General features: G+C 41.2%; 1 protein-coding gene across 4 annotated transcripts in view; it reads right to left on the reverse strand.

Annotated features, from left to right (window-relative positions):
* The window catches only part of XPO4 (exportin 4), a 124876-nt gene that overhangs the window by 47243 nt on the left and 50315 nt on the right, over positions 1-27318 (reverse strand). For 3 of the 4 annotated variants that reach the window (XM_053311016.1, XM_053311018.1, XM_053311017.1), the window contains exons 5-9: positions 9035-9151; positions 8602-8755; positions 4129-4241; positions 1465-1622; positions 1087-1261 (exon numbers count right to left, since the gene is read on the reverse strand). In XM_053311016.1, coding sequence (XP_053166991.1) covers positions 1087-1261; positions 1465-1622; positions 4129-4241; positions 8602-8755; positions 9035-9151 — 717 coding nt within the window. Of the gene's footprint in view, positions 1-1086; positions 1262-1464; positions 1623-4128; positions 4242-8601; positions 8756-9034; positions 9152-12024; positions 12097-27318 lie in introns of those variants that run through there. The other variant, XM_053311019.1, reaches the window with a different exon arrangement.

Below are 27318 nucleotides of genomic sequence, written 5' to 3' on the forward strand. Positions count from 1 at the left end.
AGACTGCACATGTCACTTGATTAAGCTACTGAGGAACCAAGAGTAGAAAAGGCGAATCTATTCTCGACAATGCCAAGTACACAAATTGTGAAATGGAAGCAATGAGACACACCACCACTCAGAGGACATCTGCAAGAAGCAAGTAGGAAAATACTGACTTTGGATCATAAAAGCAACAGGGAGATATGAAGAGAAGGCCCTTCCCTATCTACTGGAGCCTACAAACCTGCTTGGTATTGGTCTGCCTGCTGGAAAAGAAGGCTGGCCTAACTGGTTAAACAAAGCCTGTCGGAGCAACTCAAGGGATACAACCCGCAGTGAAGGAAGACCTACACTGTGTGAGAATGTGTTTGTTTTTTAAAACTATATTTCACCTTTCCACGATCACAGAGCTCTAAGTGGCCTATGTGGTTCCAAGGCAGTCTCCTATCCAGGCACTGACCAGACATAGACCTGGTTGGCTCCAGTAACGTGTCAGGATCCTGTGTCTCAAGGCCTGCCGAGCCCAGCAAAGTCCATAGAAATATAATCTTTTATAGAAAGCTCACTAAAGAAAAGATTTAACAGGAACTCTTGAACAGGAACCAAATTGGTTGGAGGCTAAAACAGGAACTGAACAAGAACTGTAAGGGAAAACTGCATCAATATAAGCAGGAGTTTAATTGGCCCAAAGCAGTATATTTTGGTTTTGCCTATTTGTTCACCTAGCGATGCCAGTTTAGCTTTTCCCACGTTAAAATCTAAGAGTGTCACAGTTACGCTCAAAAGAAAATTCAAAAGCTTCCATGTGTGAACCGAGGCTGTGAGTAACACACTCAAAATGTGTGATTCGGTGCCAGTTTTCAACTTGTACTAAATTCTAACCCCATATTGTTTCGTATCCCGTAAAACGGTTTCAAATTAAGCTCTCATTTGCCTATGCAACACAGAAGTACACAGACACAATCCATTTGAGCCATTACAAATCCAATTAGGATTTGGGAGACAAGTGGAATATTAAGTTAGACATTCATTACACACAGTAAAATCCAAAGTCAAATCAGCATTTTGAAGCAAATTTTATGAAAGTCAAAGTTAAGTCCTTACCACTTCTTCCAAGGCAGCACTTCTCCCAAAAGAGCAAGTGAGGTGTGTGAGGCAGTTAACGAATGAAGAAAAAAGTTCATTTGGAATGGCTGTTAATATATTGCGAGGAAATACAGTGATCAAATTGCTGATGATACTGGATATTCCTACTGCTTCAGAGTCTTCTATCTCAATTCTGCAGAGAAAACATGTTTTAAAAACAGAAGTCAAAGTCGATAATTCTACTCATAAACTCAAATCAAGATGGCTTGTGATATCTGCAGAAATATATGGAGTTAATATGTAGTTCTATGCCACACTTCAAGCTACAGACAGCAAAGGGGAAACAACTCCCTCCCACTACAAACCTAAATTCTAGGAAGCAAACATATTACATACCCATTGATAGTGTTGAGCAATCCCTCAATGAAGTGAGCCAAGTAATCAACTTGCGAACTTTCATCAGGAAACACCGGCCCGTGAAGGGAGGCCAGCTGAGCTAAACACTGCAGCGAGTCTTGTGCCATATCTGTATCTTCTCTAATTTTTCGATGTACCTTTTAAGAAGTGAAAGGGTTAAACATCACATGAGGAGGAAGAGAGGAAATAAAACACTCTTTTATCACCGCCTCAACAAGTACAATCCCAGCCAGCACAGGCATAAAACATACTCTAGTTTCTATTCAATTCAGAAGAGAGAGAATAAAAAAGGGTATCTATAATTTCTAGGAATTTAACCCTTCTAAGATGCCCTCTCCATATACCAACTTCATAAGCCATATTTAATTAGACAAAGCCAATGTTTCACTGGGACCTACCTACATGTTGAACTGTCTATGCATGTTGAGTCTTAAAGAGAGAAACAGATGCCAGCCAGTCAGACATACTGCTACTTCTAAAAACAGCAATAATGACAGCCATCTGTATTATGCTAACTATGCCTGGGCTACAGCGTCTTGCTAAAGTTAGTCGACAAGTTCAATCAAGATTATATAGATGCTTCTTTAGCAGAGGTAAACACTAAACTCTCAAGAAAGCAAATGCATTTCACTTGTAGCAAAATCCTTCTATTACTTTGGAGACTTCTCTTAATCCTCATTTCTATGAGCGGGATTGCTCTACTCTTAGGAACTAGCCTACTTCAGATGTGTCTGCTGAAAATAAATCACCTCAGCTAAATATTCAACTATTGACTGAATATTTATGACAAAATATCAACAAAGGTCTCACATAGTTGGATACAAAGGAGAACATCTGGAATTTGAAGGGATTCTGATCTTAGGATTCATTATAATAATGCAATATACTGGAATGTTATATTTTAGCCATTATACCACAAAATTTTATCTTTCAAGTATTCAGCTAAATGGCAACTGAGCAAATAATAGTGGTATCCCAGTCAATATAGGAGCATGAATTAGCCATCTCAGAAAGATTAAGAGTTAATAGTTTAGTAGTCTTAGAAAATCTTTTATAAAAGGCACTATAAATTTTAGATTATCTAGGTTTTAATTACCTAGATTATCTGTAATATACTGTAAAGTATATTAAAGATATACTTTAATGACTAATCAAACCAGGCAGTTCTCAAGTGTTGCAAGTATACTTTACAAACCAGGAATTTGTAAGCTTAGCCAAGAGTGTGCCATTTTGCTACCCCAATTAATAATTCATAGATAAACTGACAGGTAAGTTAATCACACTTTCATCAGTATAGATTTGATATCCAGCATGAACCCAAAGGCATCTGTTGAAAAGAGTACTAGAATAATTCTTTTACAAAAAAATTTAAGCTTTTAACCTAGGGACTTCTCAGCACAGAATTACATTAGAAAGGGTTAACCTAAACACTCAAAAGCTATTTGCTTGAGGAGGTTCCCAGCTGACAGTAGCAACTGTCTGGGCTGTCTAGACAGCTGTTCACATTGTGTGCAGCTGTTAAGTGGTCTGCCAGCAAGTTTTTCACCTTTTTGAAAATGCTTGAGCAAGACAAAAAAGAGGGGGGGAAATCTTGCAAGTAACTATGTACACACAATAGCTAAAGTTGTTGAGAGAATTATTGCCAATACACTGCTTGGCTTTGAAAGCAATACCCTCAAATCCCAGCAATACAGAATTCTATTTAAGGAGATGAACCCAAACTGGGTTTTTTCATAAATTCTTCAGGTTAGTAAACCATCCAATTCGGGGAAAAACAGTCTTTTCCTGCGAAGAGCTTGCACAGATTTGGGGCTTTTGAGAGATTAATGCTGCAGTTCTATGTCTACTTGAAGAAAAAACTAAGTTAAACTCAGTGGGACTGTCTTTCAAGTAAGCATCCATAGGCCTCGGCTACACATTTCCTGAAGTTCAATGAACTAAAAGGCTGCTGCACAAGAGATCTCAATTCCATGTGCGTGCTTATGTGTGACAAAGATGCACTGGGCAAAATAAACATGCGTGTGTTTGTCACATGACAATGTAAACACTGGTTTCCTATATGTAAGCATTTATCCATGTGGAAAATTTTCCAGGTGGGAAGCTGCCTTTAGTTTTATTATAAGCATGAGGCCTCACTGGAGAGCAGGTTAGCCTATTTTTTATAATCAGCTGGAAGACTTATCATCACGCGAAGCACTAGAGAAGCTCAGTGAAACCAGTCAATTTCCCTCAACCATTCTCTAGCTGATGCAACCTAAAATAAATATCACATGCTTTAAAACTGGCAGGAGAAGTGAATGATATTCCCCATTTTCTTTTGCCAAGACAACAATGTCAATTCAGTGTTCAGAAACACTCACACTGGAGAAGATGTCAATGTTATGGCTCTGTAAGATAAGCTTTATTTTAAGTACATATAAAGGTGTGGTTAGGATCTAATGAAAAACAAATTATTTATGCTAAAACAAATATTATTGCTTTCAATAATGGCAAACACACAGAATTTCATCTATGCAACCCTCTTACCTGAATTCACCAAACCTCAGAGAGGAGAAGGGAAAATATCCAACCCAACAACCTCAGAAAGTAGCAGCAGCAATTATTTTCTTTGCTGTTGAACTAGCAAAAAAGAACAGGACTTACTGTAAAGAAAAGCTCCATAACTCTGCTGTCCAGGAGGGTCTCACGCCAGGACTCTGTTGGCTTTAGCATCACATTTTGTGAGGATTCAAACATAGCTATATAATGTCTGCCTAGTTATCTGGTGTCAAGGTCAACAACATCATTCCAACTTTGCTTTAAAAAAAAATCCCCGATACAACAGGTCCCGTTCCGAAAGAATGCAATGGAAACAAACTTTAAGCCTCTTCACATACACAGCATAATTCATGCATGAGGACAAGGAATAAAAGGTATTAAGTACTGAAAAAAAAGAATGCCCTAGGAATGCCAGATAACAGTTTGATCACAATGACGAGACATTCCATAGTGGCACGATCCCAATGTGACAGGAGGAGAAAGAGAAATAAATGATACTGCACTTGACAGGTATTCAAACTTGAATAAAATATGCTCTTTATGCTCCATTTTCAAACATCTATGTTTGGTTTTATGCACAAGGCCTTATAATAATTTAGGGCCAGCCCTTTGAAATCTCTCTGTGGACCCTAATCCTTAATACTTCACAGGCGAAGACTGATCTTATATTCATACTATATAGAAAAGCAAATAAAAGTGTTTTTATTTGTAGACTGCAGAGTAAGATTCCTGAATGAATGTTTCAAACTGTGGAACATCGTCATGTCAGGACTGAGCAACCAGACACAAAGTATGCAGTTTCATAAGTTCATTTGTACTTATGAAAAACTGCCCTGAGCCATTTCTGGAGGTATATAAATCAAATACAAAAATATAAATCAAATAAATAATAAATTTGTGCAGCTCAAGTCATACAAAAGTTGTATTATGTTAGATGATGTAAAAAATAACTGATGATAATGAGAAAAGTAAAGTAAGAAGTCTAGGCTGCTCTAGAATGCAGATGCTGGTCATTTCTCCTACCCCTGCCAAAGACCCTTCCTGCAGACTTCACTGCTACACCACAACGTCCTCAACAATGAAGACAACACTCTTCTGCAATACAGCACTGTTGTCAAAATTCAAAGTTCCGAGGATTTTCCTCAGTTCTGTCTGTGTTGTAATGAACACACTATGCACATGAATTACGTGCACATACAGTGCTGTTGTAAATTCTGCTGTGTTCCATGTTGTTGAACGATGTGAAACAAGAGACATCCATTAAGTCCTGTAGGACCAATGTTCTCAATTAAGGAGTAATCTTCTAAAATATGGGACTCTGAACCTCTACTACCAGAGAACAGTTATCACAAATAGGTAGTTAGTCCAAAAGTGTGTAAAAAAGGATGTAAATTTGTTTCTGTAGAAGAGGGAAGCATAACATTTATTTATATTTACTTATTTAACATATTTCTATACCACCCAAAACTTGCATCTCTGGGTGGTTTAATGAAACATGTGGATCAAGGCAAAAACTCAAACTCCACCCCCACCCCAAGAGACTTGGTAGAGCTTTTTGAATCTGGAAAGAATGAACATTTCAGACCTAGACTAGTAAACTAAATTGTACCCCACATAGCACTGTCCTACTGGGTGGGTGGGTGGGGCGGAGAGAAGGAGAGACATGGGTTCTGAAAATATCAAGCAATGCAACACCAAACAGTTTCATAATGTTTTCAGAATGACATTACTTTTACAATTATTTTTAACACTTGGTTCATCATTAGTCTAGGTGATCCAGCTATGATCCAATGTGATCCAGCTGGGAGCCTGTGTAGGTATCTTTTGAGAGAACTTACTCTTCAAAAAGGTGCCCCATAATAATCCACAAGATATTCTTTTAAACCCTCCCAACAGTTTATCCATTTGCCCAGAAGCATAAATTATAATTCCAATGTATTAATTATTCTTGAGTAAATGCAACAGTTACCATACAATGTTCCCATCCAGTGTTTCTGATCCTATGCCCATTTTCCTGTGTTTCTCCAGTAACAACTCAGCATCTGACAAAATGGGTTGTCACCCACAAAAGCTTATGTTATGTGATGTTAAACCAGCTTCGAATCATTTCGGTTAGTCTCTGAAGCTATTCTCATGAGCAGCAGGAACCGGGCTAAGGGAGCCCAGCTTGGTTCCTGCTGCTCATGTGCAGCATCGGGAGATGTGCTGCTCCCAGTAGCAAGCCCGCTTATGGAGTCCACCGCTTAACCTGGGTTTCAGGCACGAGAGCACCCAAAAAGCAGGTTAAATGATAGTGTGTTGCTGCAGCGAGGCTCCCCAAAAGGCACCACGCACTCACATGGTGCCTTGTGGTACTCCTGGGAGCCAGGAGGCCCCGGACCTCACTGCCCCAACTGGCTCTGTGACAGAGCCAGTAATTGTCTGGGCAGCCGATCCGGCTGTCCAGGGAGGGCTCCCTGCTCATCTGCAGGGAGAGGAGGTCAAGCCCGCTCTCCCTACAAACTCCCTTTCAGCTCTACACACGGATTGTGTGTAGAGCCCTTCTGAGTACTATCTATTTCTTTACAAGTATTTTCCATGTGTGTTTAGGAAGAAAGCCAAATTTACAGCTGTCCAATTTGGCTGAAATGTTTGCTAGTTACTACATACGTCTTATAATTTAGTCTGACATCTGTGGAGTAGTAAGACTGGTTTATCTCTTTAAATTATTACTTATTTACTGGACAGGATAAAGCCATCTGGTGATAAAACAATTATACAAGGAAGTCAGTCAAGACACCCATCCTTTCTATTTTATTTTTTTTATTTTTCTTTGTAAATCTTAAAAAACTATTTGGCTTCCTATTTTCATATTTCACATCCTGCTTTGCTTCCATCATGGAACTCAAAGTGTTATACATGGGATTCCTGGATGATCTCCAATTTTTCAGACACTGATCTAGACCTGCTTAGTGTAAGCCAGGTGGCTGTATGACGTCCCCACAGACCATGCTCTCAAAGACAGACATTTTCATGTCATCCAGATTGAGCCCTGCTCATGGTACTGTAGAGACTTAACATTGCTGAGCTCTTAACCACAATTAGGAGTTCGGAAGTGGGTCATTGCTACACTGGTTTCTTTCCTCTTCCCTTGTTAGCTTTAACCATGGTTTATCTGCACCTATGCTAACCCTGATTATACTCAAAAATTTCCCTTAACCAAGATTTGAAATTCCTGGTCAAGAGGAAACCTGGTTTGCTCTGGTGCAAATGTAACACTCCACCATGGTTAAAACAAACAAGTGAAGGGAAGAGGTAAAAAGGAAGAAGGGCTTGAACCTACTCTCACTCTATTAACCATGGCTAAGCGATTGGCAGTATTAGTTCTGCACCAGTCAATGCACTTCTGATACATGCTCTTCTTGGATACATACAATCTGATTGCAGATTACACTGCACTAATCACTGGCTGCCTTTTCTAGCTGTTTTTCACTCCCAAATAGGAAATACATGTTGGAGGAGGACCCTGGCAGCATCAGCCCTCAGCTGCAATGTCTCATAGTGACCACTGGGGGTGGGGGGTTAGGGTCATGGATTAAAGTGCTGGACTCCTTTTTGTTCTTCCAGTGTTAGTCTCCATTTTGTCTCTCTAGAGATAGCTGTTTGTTTTGGTCTCTCTCTTCAGCCATGAGCTACAGCTGAAATTAAACTGCAGGCTTTTTCACATTTGTTTGTAACTTTTTCTTTAAAGAAATCCTTGTTCTTCAATCCTAAAGAACTGTCTCAAGACCTCTTGCTTTGCTGCTTTCTCACCAAATTGGATTTGCTCTGCTATCTAGGGACTGAACTGCCATTCTTCCCCTACAATGCATAGGTGAGAGAAGGGAATGCAGAAATGGGTAGAGGGAGTTAGGCAGAGTGAGTATGGTGCCAGGAGGGAAGATCTGTGTATCTACACTCTCTACAGTACAGACATTAGGACAGGAGGACTGAGACCTGCCACATTTCAGAAAAGCAAGAAATCTCCAGTATCTACACTATTCTCTTGGCTGATTGTTGTTTGTATATTAGCATAACAATTAGTATTTATGTAATTCTAAGCTTTTATTTATTTATTATTATTTATTTATTACATTTATAAACCGCTCCATCCAGAGGCTCTGGGTGGTGTACAACAACTGGACGGTGTACAACTTTTAGTGACAACATACAGTATTCATACAGCCTCATGTATAAATTTATAAATATATAGTAGAAAATTATATGCTCAGTATAATTACTACTGCAGTATATAAGGAAATAAAAGCTTATACTGTATTCAATACCCAGATGTCACAATCCAACTTAAACTAATAAACCCCAGTTGTGGTGTATTTGTATAAAGTTGAAAAATAATAGCCAAATATAATAATATCAATAGGTAAACCATAAGTAAATTTACAAAAATATGCAGCAACACAATCTAAACGGTCCTTTATACATGAAACTACATAAAAATACTGCAGCTTACATATTCCCCTTCCCACCAATACTGTTTGCCAAGATCAAGTGATAGTTCCCACTTTGCAAGCCTGAAATAAATAATCCTAAAAAGGATATAATTGGGAGGAAGAAAATTCCAGCTTAAGACCTGGTTGGCTAGTGCAAGATAACGCTGAAAGACCGAAGACATCTGAGCATTAAGGTTTTCACGCCGGCTGAATTCCTGTAGTACCTCTACTGTGAGCATGAAAATCTGACGGAGATCATCCTCCTATGTAGGACAGGCACAAATATTTTAATCATCTCTCATTGGGACATACCAAAGTTAATCATCAGGCTAAAAAAACAACATGGTATTGTTTCTGTGTACATACCTGGCAATCAAATAAGCCTTTTTTTAGATGTCAACCCGTATGGAGCAGGGAAGTCCCGCCCAATCCACACACCTTCAATCTACTTGTCTATAGACTTTATGCCTGTTCCCTGTAATTCTTCATACATGACATTTTGCATTTTCTTATTAGAAGTATAGAAACAAATATTAGTTTACCTGAAATATTCGTTTGCAGTTACCATGGAACTCCATGCTCAATCCAATGTTGCTGGTTTTACTTGAGCTTGAGAACTCACTCAGCAATGCCATCAAAATAGAACAGGCTAACGTTTGCTGTAAGAATTGAGCAAGAAACATTTACTAACAGCAGAGTCCTAAACATTCAGGATCAAGTTCCATCGAATTTAATGGACTTGCTCCCTAGAATGTCACATGGTGAAGTAAACATCTAAACCTTTTCTTAATATGGTATAATTAACTATTGTATTAATTCTCCTGGGTGTGCCTTAGAATGTGTGTCCTAGAGCCCAGCTGATTGGCTGGGCGGCGGACGTGCCTGATTGGCTGAGGCATACCCAGGAGGATTGGTTGCCACCGCCAGGCTGTGGAGGCCAGAGGTGGCAGGCCCGGCCCGGCCGCGGAGGCAAGGCCCAGGAGTGGGGAAAGAAAGTGGCGGGGGAGGGGGGCAGAAGTGGCAGTGGGGAGGAGAGGTGGCTGGGCCCGGAAGCAGAGACTGGGGCAAAAGTGGGGGGAGAGGTAACCGCCGGCCCCAAAGAGTGCACAGATGCTCTGTGTGGGGTCGGCTAGTTTCACTTATTTCAATATAACCCAAAATGCTGCTTCCAAGAGTCTTAGATTCCAATCAAAAGATGTAAAAATGATTTGCAGCTTGCCATTTCCCTCAAAACAGAATACCACAATTGCCTCAATATGGAAAAAGGTCAGCCACGCAAATTCCATTAATGCCACCATGTTACTTACTGCCCTGACTGCAGTACAGTGCAAACTCTGAGATTTAAATGGCCAGCTTATAAATTGATATCTAAAATAACAGATATATCCCCCTGCTAACTAAGCAAAGAGGCACCTTTTAAAGTGGTGGTTCTCTTATATTTAGCAGGGGGAGAGCAACTGGCCCTATCCAACTTCATCACAGCATCACTCCAGAGGCTGTTTCTGGTGTCAACCTTATGTTTCTTTTTAGATTGTGAGCCCTTTAGGGACAAAGGCTCCTGCAAACCACTTTGAGAACTTTGGTTGAAGACCTTGAGATTGTTTTTAATGAAAGGCGATATATAAATTTAACAATGCAAAATAAACAAACAATAAAATAAACCTCTGACTTCAAATGTTATGTTTCAAGAGTCTTTCAACCTATTGTTCCAGTGCAGACATAACCTTCTCAATCTCTGGTTGTTAAGAGACTGAGAACAAGCCATAGGATTGTTCACTCCCTCACCTTTGTGTGCAAATGTCCCCGACCTGTATTAAACATGATTAAAGGTTATATCTGCACTAAACATAGCTAATGCTTGCATGGGTTCCATGTCAAAGAGTTCAAAATTAGTCTGCAAACCTTGGTTTAAGTCCAATGCAGGAATAATGCTGCCTAAACCTAGAATCACAATTGAGAGACAGGAAATGCCTAGTAGGCTTGCATGCTCCTTCTCCCAAATGTTCATTTTCAGAGCTATCCATGGTGCAGTGTTACATCTGTACCAGAATTTTTACTAACCATAGCTTAATTATCTACTTATATTAAATGTATAGGTGCTTCCCCACTTCTGTGCAAAGGGTTCTCAAAGTATCTTGTAACACAAACCAGCTTGCAAACCCACCTCTTACCATGTTGCAAACTGTGATTGTTTTCAATGATTACGCTGGACAAGAAAGAGAAAGCATGTGTGCTGATGTGAGTGTGGGTATGCACTCCCAATTCTTTCCTAGCTTGAAGCACCATTCACCCCAGCCAGAGGTCCCCTGATCCTCTGAAGCCAGTTAGAGGTAGGTGGTGTGCAGATGAGGAAGGGGAAGAAGAGATGACCCTTCCCTGCCTGAGCAGAAGTGCCTTCTAAGTCTAAGTTCAATGCAAGATAGTTCTTTACCATAGTTGTAAGTGAAAGGACAGGATAATTTGCTCTAGAAGCGGGTTGGGGAAGTTCTGCTATAGGGATGTGCACAAATTTTGATTCGTGCACAGATTCAAAGCAGATTCGGTACCTTTAAAAGTGAGGAGAGCAGGACTGTACCTGCTCCTCCGGCACTCCACCCAGCTTTTCCTGCTGCTGCACCCCACCAGCAGACCTCGCACGGTGGCAGCACACATGGCCTCCACACATGCGCGGCCAGTAACCATGCATGCACGGAGGCCACATGTGTGTTGCTGCCACGCGAGGGCTGTTGGGGAGTGCACCACACCAACAAGAAGCTGCTCGAAGTGCTGGAGGAGCGGGTACAGACCTGCACTCCTCACTTTTAAAGGTACCGAATCTGTGCTTTGAATCTGTACACAAATTGTGTTAAGAAATTGGGCATCAACCTGCATTGAAACATTTTGAATCTATACAGGAGTGCCTCATTATCCATGGGGGCTCAATTCCCACAGATTACCGCCGATAAGGAAACCGTGGATAATCAGTTATTGAATCTATGTGATCGCAGGGGTTAGGTTCCCAGACTTGAATAAGAGACAAATTTATTGCAAAACCTAAAATTGCAAAAACAGGCCAAATAAAGTGCCCTACCGTGCTCCACGGGCCATCAGGCATCCAAGGATGTAAAAAGTCCCCCAAACTTGGCAGAAAATCCCATGTGTGTGCCATAAAATGCCAGCCAGAAATGACCTCTGAGGTAACTTCCAGCCACCCCTATCCTGCAGATATGTGGAACCTACCCGTTTTTAGCTAGATTTTTTCTGTATATGCAGGGGTCAAGTGTCCATTACCTGATCGTGGATGGTAAGTCCGAAGATAGTGAGGTAAGCCTGTACTGGTTTCTCTGTGCATGGGACTGGGTTTGATACAAGCTAGAAAATTTTCCTATTGCTAAGACTTGAGTTTACCAACATGGACTCTTCATTGTACTTTCTACTACCACCACCAAGTTTGACAGGATTCATAACTATTGCAGGGAAATTGGATCAATTAAATAATGTTTCAAAAATCCCAACGTCTTCCATTGGGCTAGAAAGTCTAGAATTTGCTCACCTGCTGTATTACAAATGACAGAAAGAGACCAGTTTTACCAGAACGCTGTAGCTGATTCAAATGCTCAACTCTTCTTAATCACAAAGAAATATTGACTTCATAAGAAAGCCTAGCAACTGAAATTCCAGAACCAACTGAATTCCAAAAGCTATGGATTAGATCCAGATCCTGGCTTTATAGGAAACTTCAACAATCTCTACAGCCTTGTGGCATTTGGTCTGAGTCAGGGATGTGTGTAAGGTTTATTTTCAGTTGTTTTTCACCTTAGATGTTACTTTGGCTTGTATAAGTGTACTTATAATTCTGCTGCCACCAATTATACTATGAAACTTCTGTAACTGTTGGTTTCTCTACCCTGATAACATGGCTTTGCAAATGTGAGGAGGGTTTGTTACAGAAATCACTCAGTCAGATGTACTTTAAAACAAAACAAGGAGAATATTTATGTAAATATGCTATCTGAAGTTTGTTTCCCTACTGATTAGTAGGGATGAAATCTTGCTTGGTTACAAAGTTGATGACTTGAGCTTCTCACGGAACTTTACACACAATATTGAAAAGCTTTTAACATTTGAACTGATTTCCTTTCCAGAACTGCACTTCACAACCCAGTCTTTATTACAGACTGTCCGAATAACTCAGTCCTTTATTTTTTAGACTGTCTTATCCTTTGAGTCTCAGAACTCCACCTCTTTGAGACTGTTTCTACCCAGACCGAAATCCCCACTCTAACTGAACTTCGTGTCCAAGCGGTGTTCCCTCTAAGGCGTGTGCATGTGTGCGCGCTTACAAGGTTTTTTTTATATCCGCTCAGTTAATTTTAGATCCTGCTCAGAAAGGCCCCACTCTGAATGCATGTGCGTAGACACTGCCTTAATACTGCTGCCCAGAACAAAACTCATTCTGCACAGAGATGCAAAAAATTAGAAGGAACACAGCTTCCAACTTCTGTCACTCTCTAACTGCCTCTAACGAATGACAGCTCCAAAGAGTTCTAAGCCAATTTGCATAAAAGTAGTCCTGCACCATTTCATCACAAGCCTTCATTGTTAGAAAGGACATCAATCAAACTTTGCTATATCTAGTAAAGTCTTACAAAGTTTCCAACATCCATCTGAAAGCTGGATTGAAGTTGCATGTGCATATTAGTATCATTATTAGACCTGTGTTTCTCCAGAGGATGGACTGAAGGCATCCAATGTAGTTCCATCTCTGTCTTTAAGCAGGTCTGACTCTGGCCAGTACTTAGATAGGAGGAACACCAGATATACCACTGAGGTCCTTAGGAGGATTTTCTGAAACGCATAATAAATATGCATCTCTTGATCCAAATTTGTTCATTCTGCAAGCTGAAAGCAAATTTCCAAATACAAAAGAGGGTTAGTAGCCTCAGGACATCGACTTTCATCGGGGGTCCTGTTAAGTCCCCCATCCATTACATTAAAAAATAAGATGCTTTATTGTCCTCACAATGGATATACGCACAATAGATTTGTAAAACTACTGGCTTTATTCCTAGACTATTTGGAGCCAAGGTGCCAAGGATGGACAGAGGAAAAGGAATTGTTAAAGGGTCATGCATGCCGGCAAGTATCCAGGGGTTAAACGGAAATATGCACACTACCTCTGAACACCCGAAAGATTAAAGTCGTGATGATACTATTTATGCGAGGTCATGCAACAGCTGACAGTAGTGCCATCCACCCACCAACTGCAACATCTTTGTTCAGAAATGCCTCTGATGTCAGTACCTTGTCCCCACAGACAGCTAGTTATCTCAGCTAGTATACACAAAATTAACATTCTTCTTTGCTATATAAATCCCAGACAGACCCAAAACCAAAAACAAAAAAAGAGGTGGTGGTGGCTTTTATGTCAAATTTAGTAGTCTATTAAAATACAGAGTTTGGACTTCATATCCATAGTAAACCTGGCTTATTTTCTTTACTAGTACACTCCTTAACGTTTGCCACTTGAATCTAAGCAGGTTGTGGCTATAATCTGATTCATGGAGTGTTCAGACTTCTGGCCTGTTTGCCTCTGATGGTCAACTACAAAAATTAATAAAATATCTCAATTGCGAAGGCAGTAGGTTGGCATCTTTGATTTGTACCATCACCACTCTAACAGTTCCCTAGATAATTCCATCACTTTAATACTGTGGCAGAAATGTAACCTTTCTGATCTAACCATGGTTAGGCGATTATAGTGCGCTGCGTGCACTTCCTCCCCTTTCCCTCACAGAATTGCTTCCATGAGCTGCTTTAACTGTGGTGAAGGGTTATGTCTGTGTTGACCATAACCCAAGGCTAGACAAATCCCAGGTACCTGGGAGTCATGGCACCTAGGCTAGGATATCCAGAGGTAAAGTTATCCATCCATCCATCCATCCATCCATCCATCCATCCATCCATCCATCCATCTATTCATCTTCTCTAAGGCATACTCATTGCTAATCCCATGCATGGCAGCTCTTGTGAGAGTTTGCGAGAAGCTGCCCGATGGGGATGGAGGAGAAAATGGTGATGGTAGCTGGCTGGTCGGCTACCAAAGAAAACGTTGGTGAATGGTGGTGGGTGGCCGGCCAAAGAAAACTACGGCAGCAGGGGCAGGCGGGAGGAACGAAGATGGCAATGGCGGGTGGCTGGGGGAAGACGACGACGGTTGACGGGGTGGGCGGGTGAAGAAGACGGCCGGCAGGGCTGAGTGTGTTGGTGAAGAATCCCATTTATGCTTCATTGAGGGATGGCAGGATGCCTCCTTGTCTTACGGAGGTTATTATTAGATTTTATTTGAAGAAATGTGCATTGGATTCCTCTGAGTCAGCTAATTACAGACCTATTACCAATATTCCATGGGTGGTGGCCTCTCAGTTCCAGGCGGTTTTGGATGATATAGATTATTTAGACCCATTTTCAACCAGCTTTGAAGTGGGCTATGGTGTTGAGACTGCCTTGGATGATCTCCAATTGACTACTGACAGAGTGTGACTCTGCTGATCCTTTTGGATCTCTCGGGAACATTCAGTATAATCAACCATGGTATCCTTCTGGGTTGCCTGAAGGAGGTGGGATTGGGTGGCACTGTTTTATAGTGGTTATGTTCCTACCTCTCTGGTAGATTCCAGATGGTGTCACTTAAAGACTGTTGCTCTGCAAAGCAATAACTAAAGTATGGAGTCACACAAGGCTCCATACTGTCTCCAATGCTCTAACATCTACATGAAACCGCTGGGAGAGATCATCAGGAGGTTTGGTGCAGCGTGTTTTCAATATGCAGTTGGCACCCAAATCTATTTCACCAAATCAACCTCATTTATTGTAAACCGCCCAGAGATGTTTTATCGTAAACTGCCCAGAGACAAGTTTAGGACAGTATACGAATATGCTAAATTAAACAAACAAACAATCAGGAAATGGCATAACCTTCCTAAATGCCTGCCTAGAGACAATAATGGGCTGGATGAGGGATAACAAGCTGAAGTTGAATCCAAATAAGACAGAAGTACTGACTGTGGGGGGTTGGTACCCAAGAGATCATTTAGATCTTCCTATTCTGGATGAGGTTACACTCCCCTTGAAAGATCAGGTATGTATACTGGGAGTGCTCCTGGATCAAAAACTCTCTCTGATTTCTCAGGTTAAGGCAGTGACCAAGAGCACTTTTTATCAGCTTTGGCTGATACGTCAGCTACACCAATTTCTGGAGGTAAATTACCTTAAATCAGTGGTGCATATACTGGTAACTCCAGGCTTTACTGCTGTAATGCACTCTGTGTGGGCTTTCGTGTGTAGTCCGGAAACTGCAATTGGTACAGAATATGGCAGCCAGACTGGTCTGTGGGACAACCCAAAGGGACCATATAATACTGATTTTAAAAGACTTTGCACTGGCTGACAATATGTTTTCGAGTGAAATATAGTGCTCTGGTTATTACCTATAAAACCCTCAACGGCTTGGGTCCAGGGTACTTAGGATAACACCTTCTGCTGCCTATTAAGATCACATGGGGAGGTCCAGTTATGGTTGCCACTGGCTCGTTTGGTGGTGACTCAGGACTGGGTCTTCTCTGTGGCTGCCCCAGGGCTTTGGAATATGCTCTCTAACAACATAAGAGCATCTCCAGCTCTGACTGCTTTTAGGAAGACCATCAAGACCTTACACCTGTTTTCTCAAGCTTTTAACTGAACTGTTTAATTGTTTTTATCCTGTCAAATTGCTTTAACTTTTTTGTTCTGTGAAATCGTTTTGTTTGTTTTATATTTGTTGTTTTAAAATGTGTACAATGCCAGATGCCAGTTGATACATAAATATGATAAATAAATAAGAAATAAATAATATATGTCACGAAGTCCAGTAATTTTGTCGAGAGTCCATTGTCTGGCTTCTAAATTCAAAGAAAAGTTGTTAAGGTCTGGCCATGATTAACACTAACCAGAGATACTTTGTAACCATGGTTTGCAAATCCATATTAACCCTGGCTAAAAGGAAAAGCTTGGTCAGTGCCAATGCCAATGCCAGCATAATGCCACACAATAGTTATAACAAAGACTAGGGATGGAAGTGCACAAATCTGCAGCCAACTTCCAGTGGTCTAACCATAATCACATTTGACAATGTTACATCAGCACCAAGCCAATCTGTGGAAGCCTTATTATTGTGCCATTAATTAGACTATTTATTTATCAATCATTAATTTTTAATATCACCTTTTGTTAAAACAATCTCAAGGCAGCTTACAAAACATTTAACACAATATAAGAGAATAAAAATATTAAATTGCAATATGAATACACAAATCTAATTAAAAGTTTAAAAACATACATAATAGACCATAAAATACAAAGCAGCAGCAACAAAACACAACATTCCTATGAAAGCCTGGGTAAAGAGCCAAGATTTCATTTGCTTTCTAAAAACTGTGATGGAGACTGAGGAGTGGATGTCCACTGGGAGAGCATTCCAAAGTCTGGGGGCAATAACTGAGAAGGCCCTGTCCTGTGTACATTACAGCCAAGCTCCCTCACTGTCAGAACAGAAATCCCAGACACTAGAAGTCAGCAGAAATGTTTGCTTTTGATCATCAGGTTGCAGGGGCGTATCTAGGGTGGAGCAGGCAGGGCATGTGCCCCGAGCGCCAATTGAAGGGGGGCGCCATTTTAAAAAATTAAAAACCTTTAAAAAGTGGCCACTGAAAACAAAATGGCCACCACGCATGCTCAAATGGCCTCTGTGAGGCCCTAGGCCATGCCAGGCCCCGCAGAGGCCATTTGAGCATGCACAGTGGCCATTTTGTTTTCAGCTGCCATTTAAAAAAAAATTATTTTAAAAATGGCCACCACACATGTTCAAATAGCCCTAGAGGGGCTAACCTTTGCAGACCCCCTCCCGGCCTTTAGGAAGCCCCCTGAAGGGGCTACAGGTTAAAAAAAGTTTTTTAAATTTAATATAATATAAGCCACTGTACATGTATTCAGATTGGTACTATGTACAGAGAATCAGGGCTTGTGAATACTGAGCTGAAGCTTATGAGCTAGGATTGTATTCATTTGCTTTTACTTTGCTTCTTGTGATAAGTGAATTAAATGTGATGTCTTAATAATATGGCTATTAATGGTGAGTTTGTCTTTGAATCAGTGTGAAATCTTTAGTATTAAGGCCCACTGGGAGTTTCTTGCGCTTTCTCTCATTTTAACTGTCTTTCTGAAATACTAGAATATATTCCAAGCAGTGACACAGTTTACTCTGCATATCCTTTAATTATTTTCAGAATATCTGGGAAAAGTCAAAATCTCCATTTATTTTTAAAACTTATGTAATAGTGATGCTACAATGCATAGTAGAGAATTAGACAGGCACTCCCGTTTAGTTTTCCAAGTACACCTTCACATAGTATTTAGGTATTTCATGAGCCCCAGCATACTGAAATTTGTAGTTTTCCAGCATTTTTTGGTCTGGCTACGTCCACTGTTAAATAGTTGTTGAAATATTAAAAGATTAACGAGCTTGACTTGTATTTTTCAGCTGATATTATGGTAAAGTCATCTGAAAGATGGGTGTCAGATGTTTGGACAGGGGGCACAATTTCAGTGCTTGCCCTAGGCACTATTTTCTCTAGATACGCCTTTGTCAGGTTGAAAGTAAAATTTTAGTTGGGTGTAACTGGAGATGGAAGATTAGCTTCGTATCAGTAAAGAGTAGACCTCATGAAACTAGTCTGCCTCACTCACCAGAAATTTCATTAGTTTCCACCACATGAACGAACTACATACCCAAACAATAACCCCATCTGACAAAATAAAATACTTCTCTTGTTTGGAGAGCGGATTGTCTCTTAGAATAGCCTGGCACTTACCCCAGTTGGGCTTTACTACCAGGAATATACTTTATAAAAGTTTGCCATGCTTAAAAGAGACTTTCAGCTGCTCTAACAGAAGATCAATGAGAATGTGCTAAGAGAGATTAACGGGGCAATCAGACACCCAGTAGAAGCAGAGTGCTCCCAGACAATAGTAGTTCTTATTTTAAAATGTATTTAAGATCCAATGCACCCAAAAAAGCCAGTTTGTGGAAAAATATAGAAAAATGTAACCTTGTACTGAGAAATAGCAGAGACTATGAATATTATTGCATGGAGCTGCACTCTTGCACACTGTGAGTCATGCCTTCAAAAAGAATGTCACAAACAAAGTTAAAGCCATAATGAATGTTTGAAAGGATTTCACACTTGTGTCTTGGGCTGTCGGTGGAATACATCCACCACTTTATTTGAGAGTGGTTAGGTTACAGAGGATGAAAGGGATAAGAGTTCAAAGACTGTTTAGGAAAATACAGGGGCTACTGCACACCTGTCCAATGCACAGAATGTGATCAGAGAATTAATTTCAGCCGCTAAAACTGTTGTCCCTCTATCAGACATGTGCATCTCGGGCAGCGGTACTTGACTTGGATTAGTAGCCTTTGTGTATACTACTTGGAACAGAACACCAACAAAGACCATTTGAGAATGCTGCTCTTTTGTCTCTCTCTACCTAGAAGTGTGAAGCAAGCAGTGCACTTAGGGGAAAGGGCCTTCACAGTTGTGTTATTGCAGCAGACGAAAGTAATCCTGTTGTCTTAAAATCATGCTCAGATTCTGCAGAGAGGATTTATAGGGCTGCTGTTCTTCCCAAATGCTTCTGTGAAATCCATATTGTTGCTGTGAACTGATGCCTAGGAACACAGGAAGTATTTGATAACATCGCTGAAGAGATACTTGCAGCAACTAATACAAGCAGAAGGAAGCAGAGGCTGTGAAACAACGGAGCTCTGGAAACAAGGGCATTCTGGAAGCAAAAACATTTGCCAGAACTGCTTCTTCAAACAAGTGGCTCTTGGTTTAAATCCTTGTCCTTATGCAACCTCTCTCAGATGAAAAGGGCCAGGTTTACTTTGTTAGTATATCTGGGGTTAACGTGCACTGTTTAGATCAGTGTTTTCCACTCTTTTTGTATCTGAGACACACCTACACCCCCACTCCTAAAAATTGGGGGATATCTTTTTAAAAAATTACTTGGGTACCTCAGCTCCAAATTGTAGAGTTTAAACACCCTGAACTTGGCACGAACTTGCTCCTTAATGCACTAGAAAGGAGGAGCCCCATTCCCAGTCCATAAAGGCACAATTCAGCTTCGAAGGAATCTTGCACGCAAGAGTGAATCTGATTCAAATGCAGGGATTTAAACCCCCACGTTTATATCTGACACGCTCCTTCAAGCACCGGTAAAGGAACAAGGAGGGATTTTAAACTCCCCACTCTTGGAGCAAACTTCTTTCTGAAGTGCACCTAGCCTGGCCAGCCCTGCCTGGTTTCTCATGGGGTGCATAAACTCCAAGCACGGGGAGTTTGAACTCCCCGTGCTTGGAGCCGACTTTGATCTCCTGTGCACCCAGCTAGGACAGCCACAAAGCACAGCAGCAAGTGTTCTGTGGCACACTAGTAAGGAAAGCCTGCTTTAGATGCTTGGAAGTGAAATCCATCTGCTATTCAAGTCCATGACAGAACTCCCACAGACTTCAATGGTGCTGGAGCAAAGGTGCTATGTCCAAGAAATTCTGGAGCAGCTTTTCCTTTTCGTGGTGTTATTTACCCCTCAATAACTATTTAGTCTGTTTTATTGTTGAGGTCAAGAGGACTAACAACAGGCTGATTTCTAGAGGCAGCCTGAAATAGAACAGAACTAGCCACAAAGGCAGCACTTTCTACCACAGATGTTCGGGGTAGGTGGTATGGAAAGAGGGGAAAGGGGGCAGTAGATAGAGGAAGAGTTGCTGTCTACAGAACACCCCTGAAGATGGTACTCCACAGAGCGGCCAGAAAAGAGTCTGCCAGAAATATAAGTCAGCAGATACAATGAGAGATGTGAAATTTCTGGAAACCTTGGATTTCCTCATGTTTTTCCATAGAAAAAAATGGAAATTTGGGGAAAAATTGAAATGTATGCCATACTTTTTTTTCCTAGTGTCCTTTACAGGTCTAGAGTCACGTTGTTTCTTTAGGGGCATTTATTATGTATAACGTGCTTTGCTCATAACATTGATCATGTTTATTTTATTACATTTAGAAGAGCTGTATCACTATCAGTAGTTTCAGCTTCTTCTGAGCCTTCATTTTTATCATTTTAATTACTTATGAAAACTGAATTGCCTGTATTGAGACAAGCCTCTCTACCTTTATTTCTTGATCTGGTATATTTCAAAACATAGACCCGTTTCTTTCACATGCTGTAGAAGATGAAGCCACCTAATGGCGCGTGGGGAAGTAACTTGCCTAGCAAGCAAAAGGTTGCCAGTTTGAATCCCCGCTGAAACACTTATATCAGGCAGCAGCGATATAGGGAGATGCTGAAAGGCATAATCTCATACTGCTCAGGAGATGGCAATGGTAAACCCCTCCTGTATTCTAACAAAGAAAACCACATGGCACTGTGGTCGGCATGAGTCGAACTGACTCGACGGTACAACTTTACTTTAACTTTAGAAGATGGCGGAATCTAAAAGCAAGAAAGAAGCTTGGGAGAGTAAAGGCCAGAATACCTTTCCTTATATGACTATATCTGAACACCTTTTCCTTAAATATTGTATTCATAATTCCAAAAGGAAATCTTTCAAAATCCATTTTTTCAAACAATAAAATAAAAACTGGGGTGGTCCTCTGAGACTTCCTCTAGCACATCGATCATAGCTTGCCATTACACCTGAATGGACAAACTATGGTTTGCACTTCCAAACCAAAATTGCACATCAGCTTCAAACTGTGGCTTGCTATCTTGGCTCAGAAGGTGAGTGCAGAGCATGGTTTACTGGTTTAGCATAATCGCAAATGAAGGTTTGTGCTAAAGGGCACATAATTAATTGAAGCAGAGCACACGAGGCGAGGCAGGAACATGCAAACACAAGGCTATTTTCTATAGCAGCAAGCCATAGTTTGGAATTTCATCTGAACTCACTATCATGAAGTTAAAAGGCAACCAAAAACCCCCAAATCTTGAACCAGCTTCTTTATATGAAATTTCTACTGAATGCCATTTGCTTCATGATTGCAGCTTTATCCATGGTACAAATTCAGCTTCTCATAAATCCAACATGACACTTTTTGTTCTGTTTCAAAGACTTAAAAAAACCTCCCCCCTCTCCCCCGCTAGAACACTGGTTTTAGCAGGGAAAATCCCTGTTTAGTTTATCTAATCCCAACAATCCTTTACCAAAATACTATATTTCAATAAGTTCTAAGTTTTCCATAATCCACTATTAAGACATTTAACCTCCCTCTTCTGGAGGCCTTCCAGAAGTGCATGCTCACACAACACTTTAGAAGAGGAGCTTGGAGAGACTATTTTTCCATATTTAATACAAGGCAGCTCCATAGGCTGCTGAACACACACACACACACAGTATCTGTGCTCTAGATCTCAGAAAAGGGAATCCTTCAAATAGCCAAAGCAGAAAGAGTATTCTGTACCAGGGTTCACTGCCAAAGAACTGCAGGCATTTGTGGTTAAGAGAAGTCTATCCCACATTCATTTCCTCAGCATCTTGGAATCAGTTGTGGAAAACATGAATTAAGTGGACTAAAATTAGTCATGGGCTTTTAAGCAGAAGTTCCATCCATCATAGATGAGTAAAGGTTATAATGCAAAAAAGGTACCAAAAGTAAGGCTGCGATTCCCTGACACTCTTCTGTGCTTGGTGCGTCTGCGTATATATCAGTCTATTAATCCCTCCCAACCAGTGTACCCTGGTTTCTAGATGTTGACTATAACTCCCAAAATCCCCAGGGAAAGGCTATTGCAGCTGGAGATAATGGGAGTTGTCATTTTAGGGAACATTTAGGGATAATGGGAGTTGTAGTCAACATCTGGGAATCCGTGTTTTAGGGAACACACAATTTATTTTTAAATTTAACTCCCCTTTGTTAAATGTACTTTGTAATTCATCAAGGGGTGCATTGGACAAACTGAAATGCCCAGCTGCACACGTAAATCTCTAGATTAGGAACAGTCAATTGACAGCCTGCAGGCTGGATCTGGTCCCAGAGGTAAAATGTATATGACCTCTGATAGCTTTACTGAACTTTAATCAAGGTATGGTAAAATGTTTGCCCACAGCTTCCATGGTAAGGAAGCAAAAATAAATAAATAAAATAAATTTTTTTAAAAGCCTTCTGATTGTATGGAAGAAAGACATTCCACAGTTTGATAAATTTCTGCTTGATTCTGTATGTAGCATGTATGCTAATTTACATTTTCTAGAGTAATGGTGCACCTGTGCTCACATGCTCCATAATATTTCTATTACATGGCACCAACTTTGTTCTGGAAACTGACACCCTGGTGAGAGGGATGAGTCTATGGGGCAAGATATACTTCCAGCCCCCACATCACTGTCTGGAGAACAGATTAGCCCCTTGAGAAAAGAGGTTAGCCATCACTGCTCTCATCGTGATAGAGTCTTTATTGAAGAAAGAAAGAAACCACAGAGTGCTATTTTGTCATATTTTGTGCCTCTTCAACTGTTATACTACTGCTACCAGACTGGTCCAACAGAGTTTCACATGAAGGTGCCCTCCCCTCATTCCAACCTCACAGGCTAGCCTATCAGAAGTTGTTATAGATCTCCTGAAAGACAAAACCGAAATTAGGGAAAAGAAACCGGCAAGAAAGGCCTGATCCTACACTTCTCTCATACTATTTTTATAAGAATGGAAGCTTCAATTTCCATTGGCTGGGACCAATTGGGGGGCGGGGAGGGAAATGTCCTTCAGCCACACTTATGTGGTCATGTGGGACTCATCTGTCCCTCCACAGTCATACCACAGGATCTGCATTTGAAGAAGAGAGATACAGAAAACACACTGCAAGCAGCATGCAAACTATCATGAGTGCTCATAACATTATTTCCAGTGATTACACACAATCCAAATAGCAATCTATTCTCATCATATCTATGTACCTATATGGCCACCATGACAAACATGGGGCTGTCCCAACATGTTGTTGGCACAACACAAGAACTGGGGCACATTCTGGATCTGTATTTTTCGAATGGGCAGGAGGATGGCAACTTGAAAGCGGTGGATGTGTCATCTGTGCCCTTGTCATGGTCAGATCACTTCCTTCTGAGGTTTAGAGTTTCAGCAGCTATACTACTCTGCAAGGGTGGGGGACTTCTTAAAATGGTCCACCCTGGAGACTGATGGACTCCAATGGAGTCCTGAGGGCTCTGGGGGATTTTTCCAGCTGGTATGGCAGGCCCTCCTGTTGAAGCTCTAGTTGATCTCTGGAACTGAGAGATGGTTCAGATGGTTGACACAATTGCTCCCAAGCACCTTCTCATGCAAAGCCAAGCCAGTGCAGTGCCTTGGTATACACTTGATTTGAGGGCAATTAAGCAAGCTGGGAGATGGTGGGAATGCAAGTCGAGGAAAACTCGGGCTGAGTCTGAACAAACAAGGGTTAGAGGATCATTATCGAGCCCATTCTGTGGCAGTGATGGAACAAAAGTAATGGGGGTTTTCGTCCACCATTATATCCTCTCAGTATTGTCCAGTGAGGCTTTTCTGGGTCGTGGGGGGCCTCTGGAAGTCTGGCTCTGGGCAAGATGTATTAGAACCCTCGGTAGAATGCTGTGGTGCATTTGTACAGCATTTTGAGGATAAAGTCGCTCACATTCACCAGGAGTTAGACTCTACAGCTGATGCAGTGTCATTGGGAGAGGGGGCCAGAGTACCACTTGGTCCAGTTTTACTGGAAGAGTTTCAATTATTGGTGCCTGAGGATGTGCACAAGGTGTTCAATTGAGTTTTGCTGACCACATGCATGCTTGACCCTTGCCCTTTATAGTTTATTAAATCTAAGGGAGAGAATTTTTACCTGAGTCCAGCAGGTTCTAAATGTCTCATTGAGAGAGGGAATGGCCCCAGCTTTGCTGAAGAAAGGTATTATTCGACCACTCCTAAAGAAACCTACTCTGGGCCCACAGAATGTAAACAACTATAGGTCTGTGGCCAATATTCGTTTCCTGGGAAAGGTACTTGAGCGTGTAGTGGCTGACCAGCTCCAGACATTCTTAGAGGAAACAGATTATCTAGATCCATTTCAAACAGGCTTCAGGCCCAGCTTTGGAATAGAAACTGCTTTGGTTGCCATGTAGAATGATCTGTGTGGAGAGAATCATCCCACAGGAGGAGTGCAACCCTGTCAATTCTCTTGGACCTCTCAACAACTTTCAATACCATTGACGATGGTATCCTTTTGGATAGGCTGGCCGAGTTGGGTATGGGAGGAACTGCTTGGAAGTGGTTCTGCTCCTACCTTGAGGCCCATTTCCAAAAGGTGGTGCTGGGGATTACTGCTTAACCCCTTGGCAGTTGTGCTTTGGGGTTCTGCAGGGCCCCATTCTTTCCCCTATGCTGTTCAACATCTACATGAAACCACTAGGAGAGGTCATCTGGAGTTTTGGCCTGTGTCATAAGTATGTGGATGGCACTTAAGCGTATCTGTCTTTTTGATCAGATGCAGGTGAGGCAGTGAGTGTCCTGCATCAGTGCCTGGACGCAGTAATGGACTGGATGAGGGTGAACAAGCTGAGACTCAATCCAGACATGAAAGAAGTACTGTTGGTTGGTGGTTCTTCTGCCTGGGTGAATGATGTTTCAACCTATTCAAGTTGAGGCTGCACTCCCCCTGAAGGAACAGGTTTTCAATCTGGAGGGTACTCTTTGATCTAACCTTGTCACTAGAGGCTCAAGTGGCCTCTGCGGCTCAGATCGCCTTTTATCAGCTTCAGCTTATGTGCCAACTGCAACTGTACCTGGATAAAAACAGCTTGGTCACAGTTACTCTTGCTCTAGTAACCTCTTGCTTAGATTACTGCAGTGTATTGTATGTATGTGTGGAGCTGCCTTTGAAAACGGTCTGGAAATGGCAACTGGGGAAAAATAGTGCTGTAAGATTATTGGGACTGGGTGCTTTGAATATATTACACCAGTGCTTCATCAGCTGCACTGGCTCCAGTTCGTTTCTAGGCCCAATTCAAAGTACTGGTTTTAACCTTTAAAGCTCTAAGTGGCTTGGGACCGGGTTACCTAAAAGAGCGCCTTGCCCCCATGTCCTGACTCGGACCTGCTCCAAGTGGCCCTGCCAAACGAGGTGAGGCGTGTAGCTACTAGAAAGAGGGCCTTTTCAGTGGTTGCACTCCATTAGTGGAACAGCCTTCCCAGTGAGGTTTGCCTGACACCATCACTTTGTTCTTTTCGGTGCCAGGTGCTTTCTGTTCAATCAGGCTTTTAAAAACTGATTAAAAAAACCAAGTTTTTAAATTATTGTTGGTTTTTTAGTGTGTTGTGATTTGATGTGTTTTATTGGATGTTTTAATATTGTGTTGTGAACTGCCCAGAGAATTATTCAATATGGGACAGCTAGCAAATAATAATAAATAAACTTTTTTACTCCTCCTCAGAATTAGAACTCAAGGGGGACTTTTAAGCCATCTCATCCAATCCTCTGGTTGATGCAGAAAATCCAAAGCTAGGGTGTTCCCAACAGATGGCTGTACAGGCTCTGCTTGAAGACCTCCAGCAAGAGAGAACCCACGAACCCCCTATCTAAAGAAGACACACCCTTCTCTATCAGCTGAGATAGAGAAAAGGCCAAGTGAGTGAGTCTAAATAGAACAAAAACCAAATGAAAAAATAATTAGGAAGCAGAATAAGCTGACACACACATTCAGTTATTTGCAAAGCCATGATGAACCATGAACACATGTGGATGAACACACGCACCCCAATCCAAAAATGATAAATGATTATTTGGTTTTGTTCACTTTGATGTTTTGATATGTTCTCAGACATGGCTAGCAATGAGTTGAAAGACAAATTCTACAAGAGTAACGGGACAAATACATACAGCTAGAATTCCTGAGTCTATCAAGAGTGAAGGGAAGGCTGAGGTGAGTTTGAGCTATACTGGAAGAAGAGGCACATGGAAGACAGCAAACACACAACACACCCGCTTGTGGAATACAGGACGTTTAAGGCTCCTGCATTCTCTTTAACAAACATTAAATGGGGAGGGGGGGAGTGAAAGTGTCAACACCCATCTTGTTCTAGTCTTCCAACAACTTATATTTTTAAGAGACTCCAATGATTTTCAGAAGGAACATTTATTGCACTAAACACATACATTCACACAATATTCATCCACCACTTTTTTTTAATGTTGTCTATTACACAGAACAGACTACTGATACACAGACCTGGATTTAAACACCAAAATGAACTGAGTTGCTCTCTCTTGATCTCCCTGAGCTATGATTTTCATAAATATCTCTGCTACTGCAGGCAATGTGACATGGATTGCAATACTCTCACTATACATCTTTCGGTTTGTCCTTATGAAGGAATATAGCACCAACAGCTCCTACTGATTTCATGTGGAAATTTTTTTAAAAAACATCTAATTTCTGGACAAGCAATCATTGAAGATAAGCATTTCAAGTTCTTCCACTTTAACGAAAGCAACTCATTTCCACAATGGAAACCTTATTTTAAACCTTATCTTGTGGCACAGCATATGGAATCTAACTAAATGCACAAGTGGAAATAAGGTGCTGGAAATCTATTTTGAGCTTCATGAGAGGGTGGAGGATATTTCCTCATTGATTCTAAGAATGTAACACGAGTAAATTTTGTATTACCATTTTCAGTTCTGTGCCTGCTCACACCACTCCTGCCTAACCACATCACTTCCCCGGGGA

This window comes from Hemicordylus capensis, chromosome 3, assembly GCF_027244095.1.
Source record: "Hemicordylus capensis ecotype Gifberg chromosome 3, rHemCap1.1.pri, whole genome shotgun sequence".
Classification (NCBI taxonomy): domain Eukaryota; kingdom Metazoa; phylum Chordata; class Lepidosauria; order Squamata; family Cordylidae; genus Hemicordylus; species Hemicordylus capensis.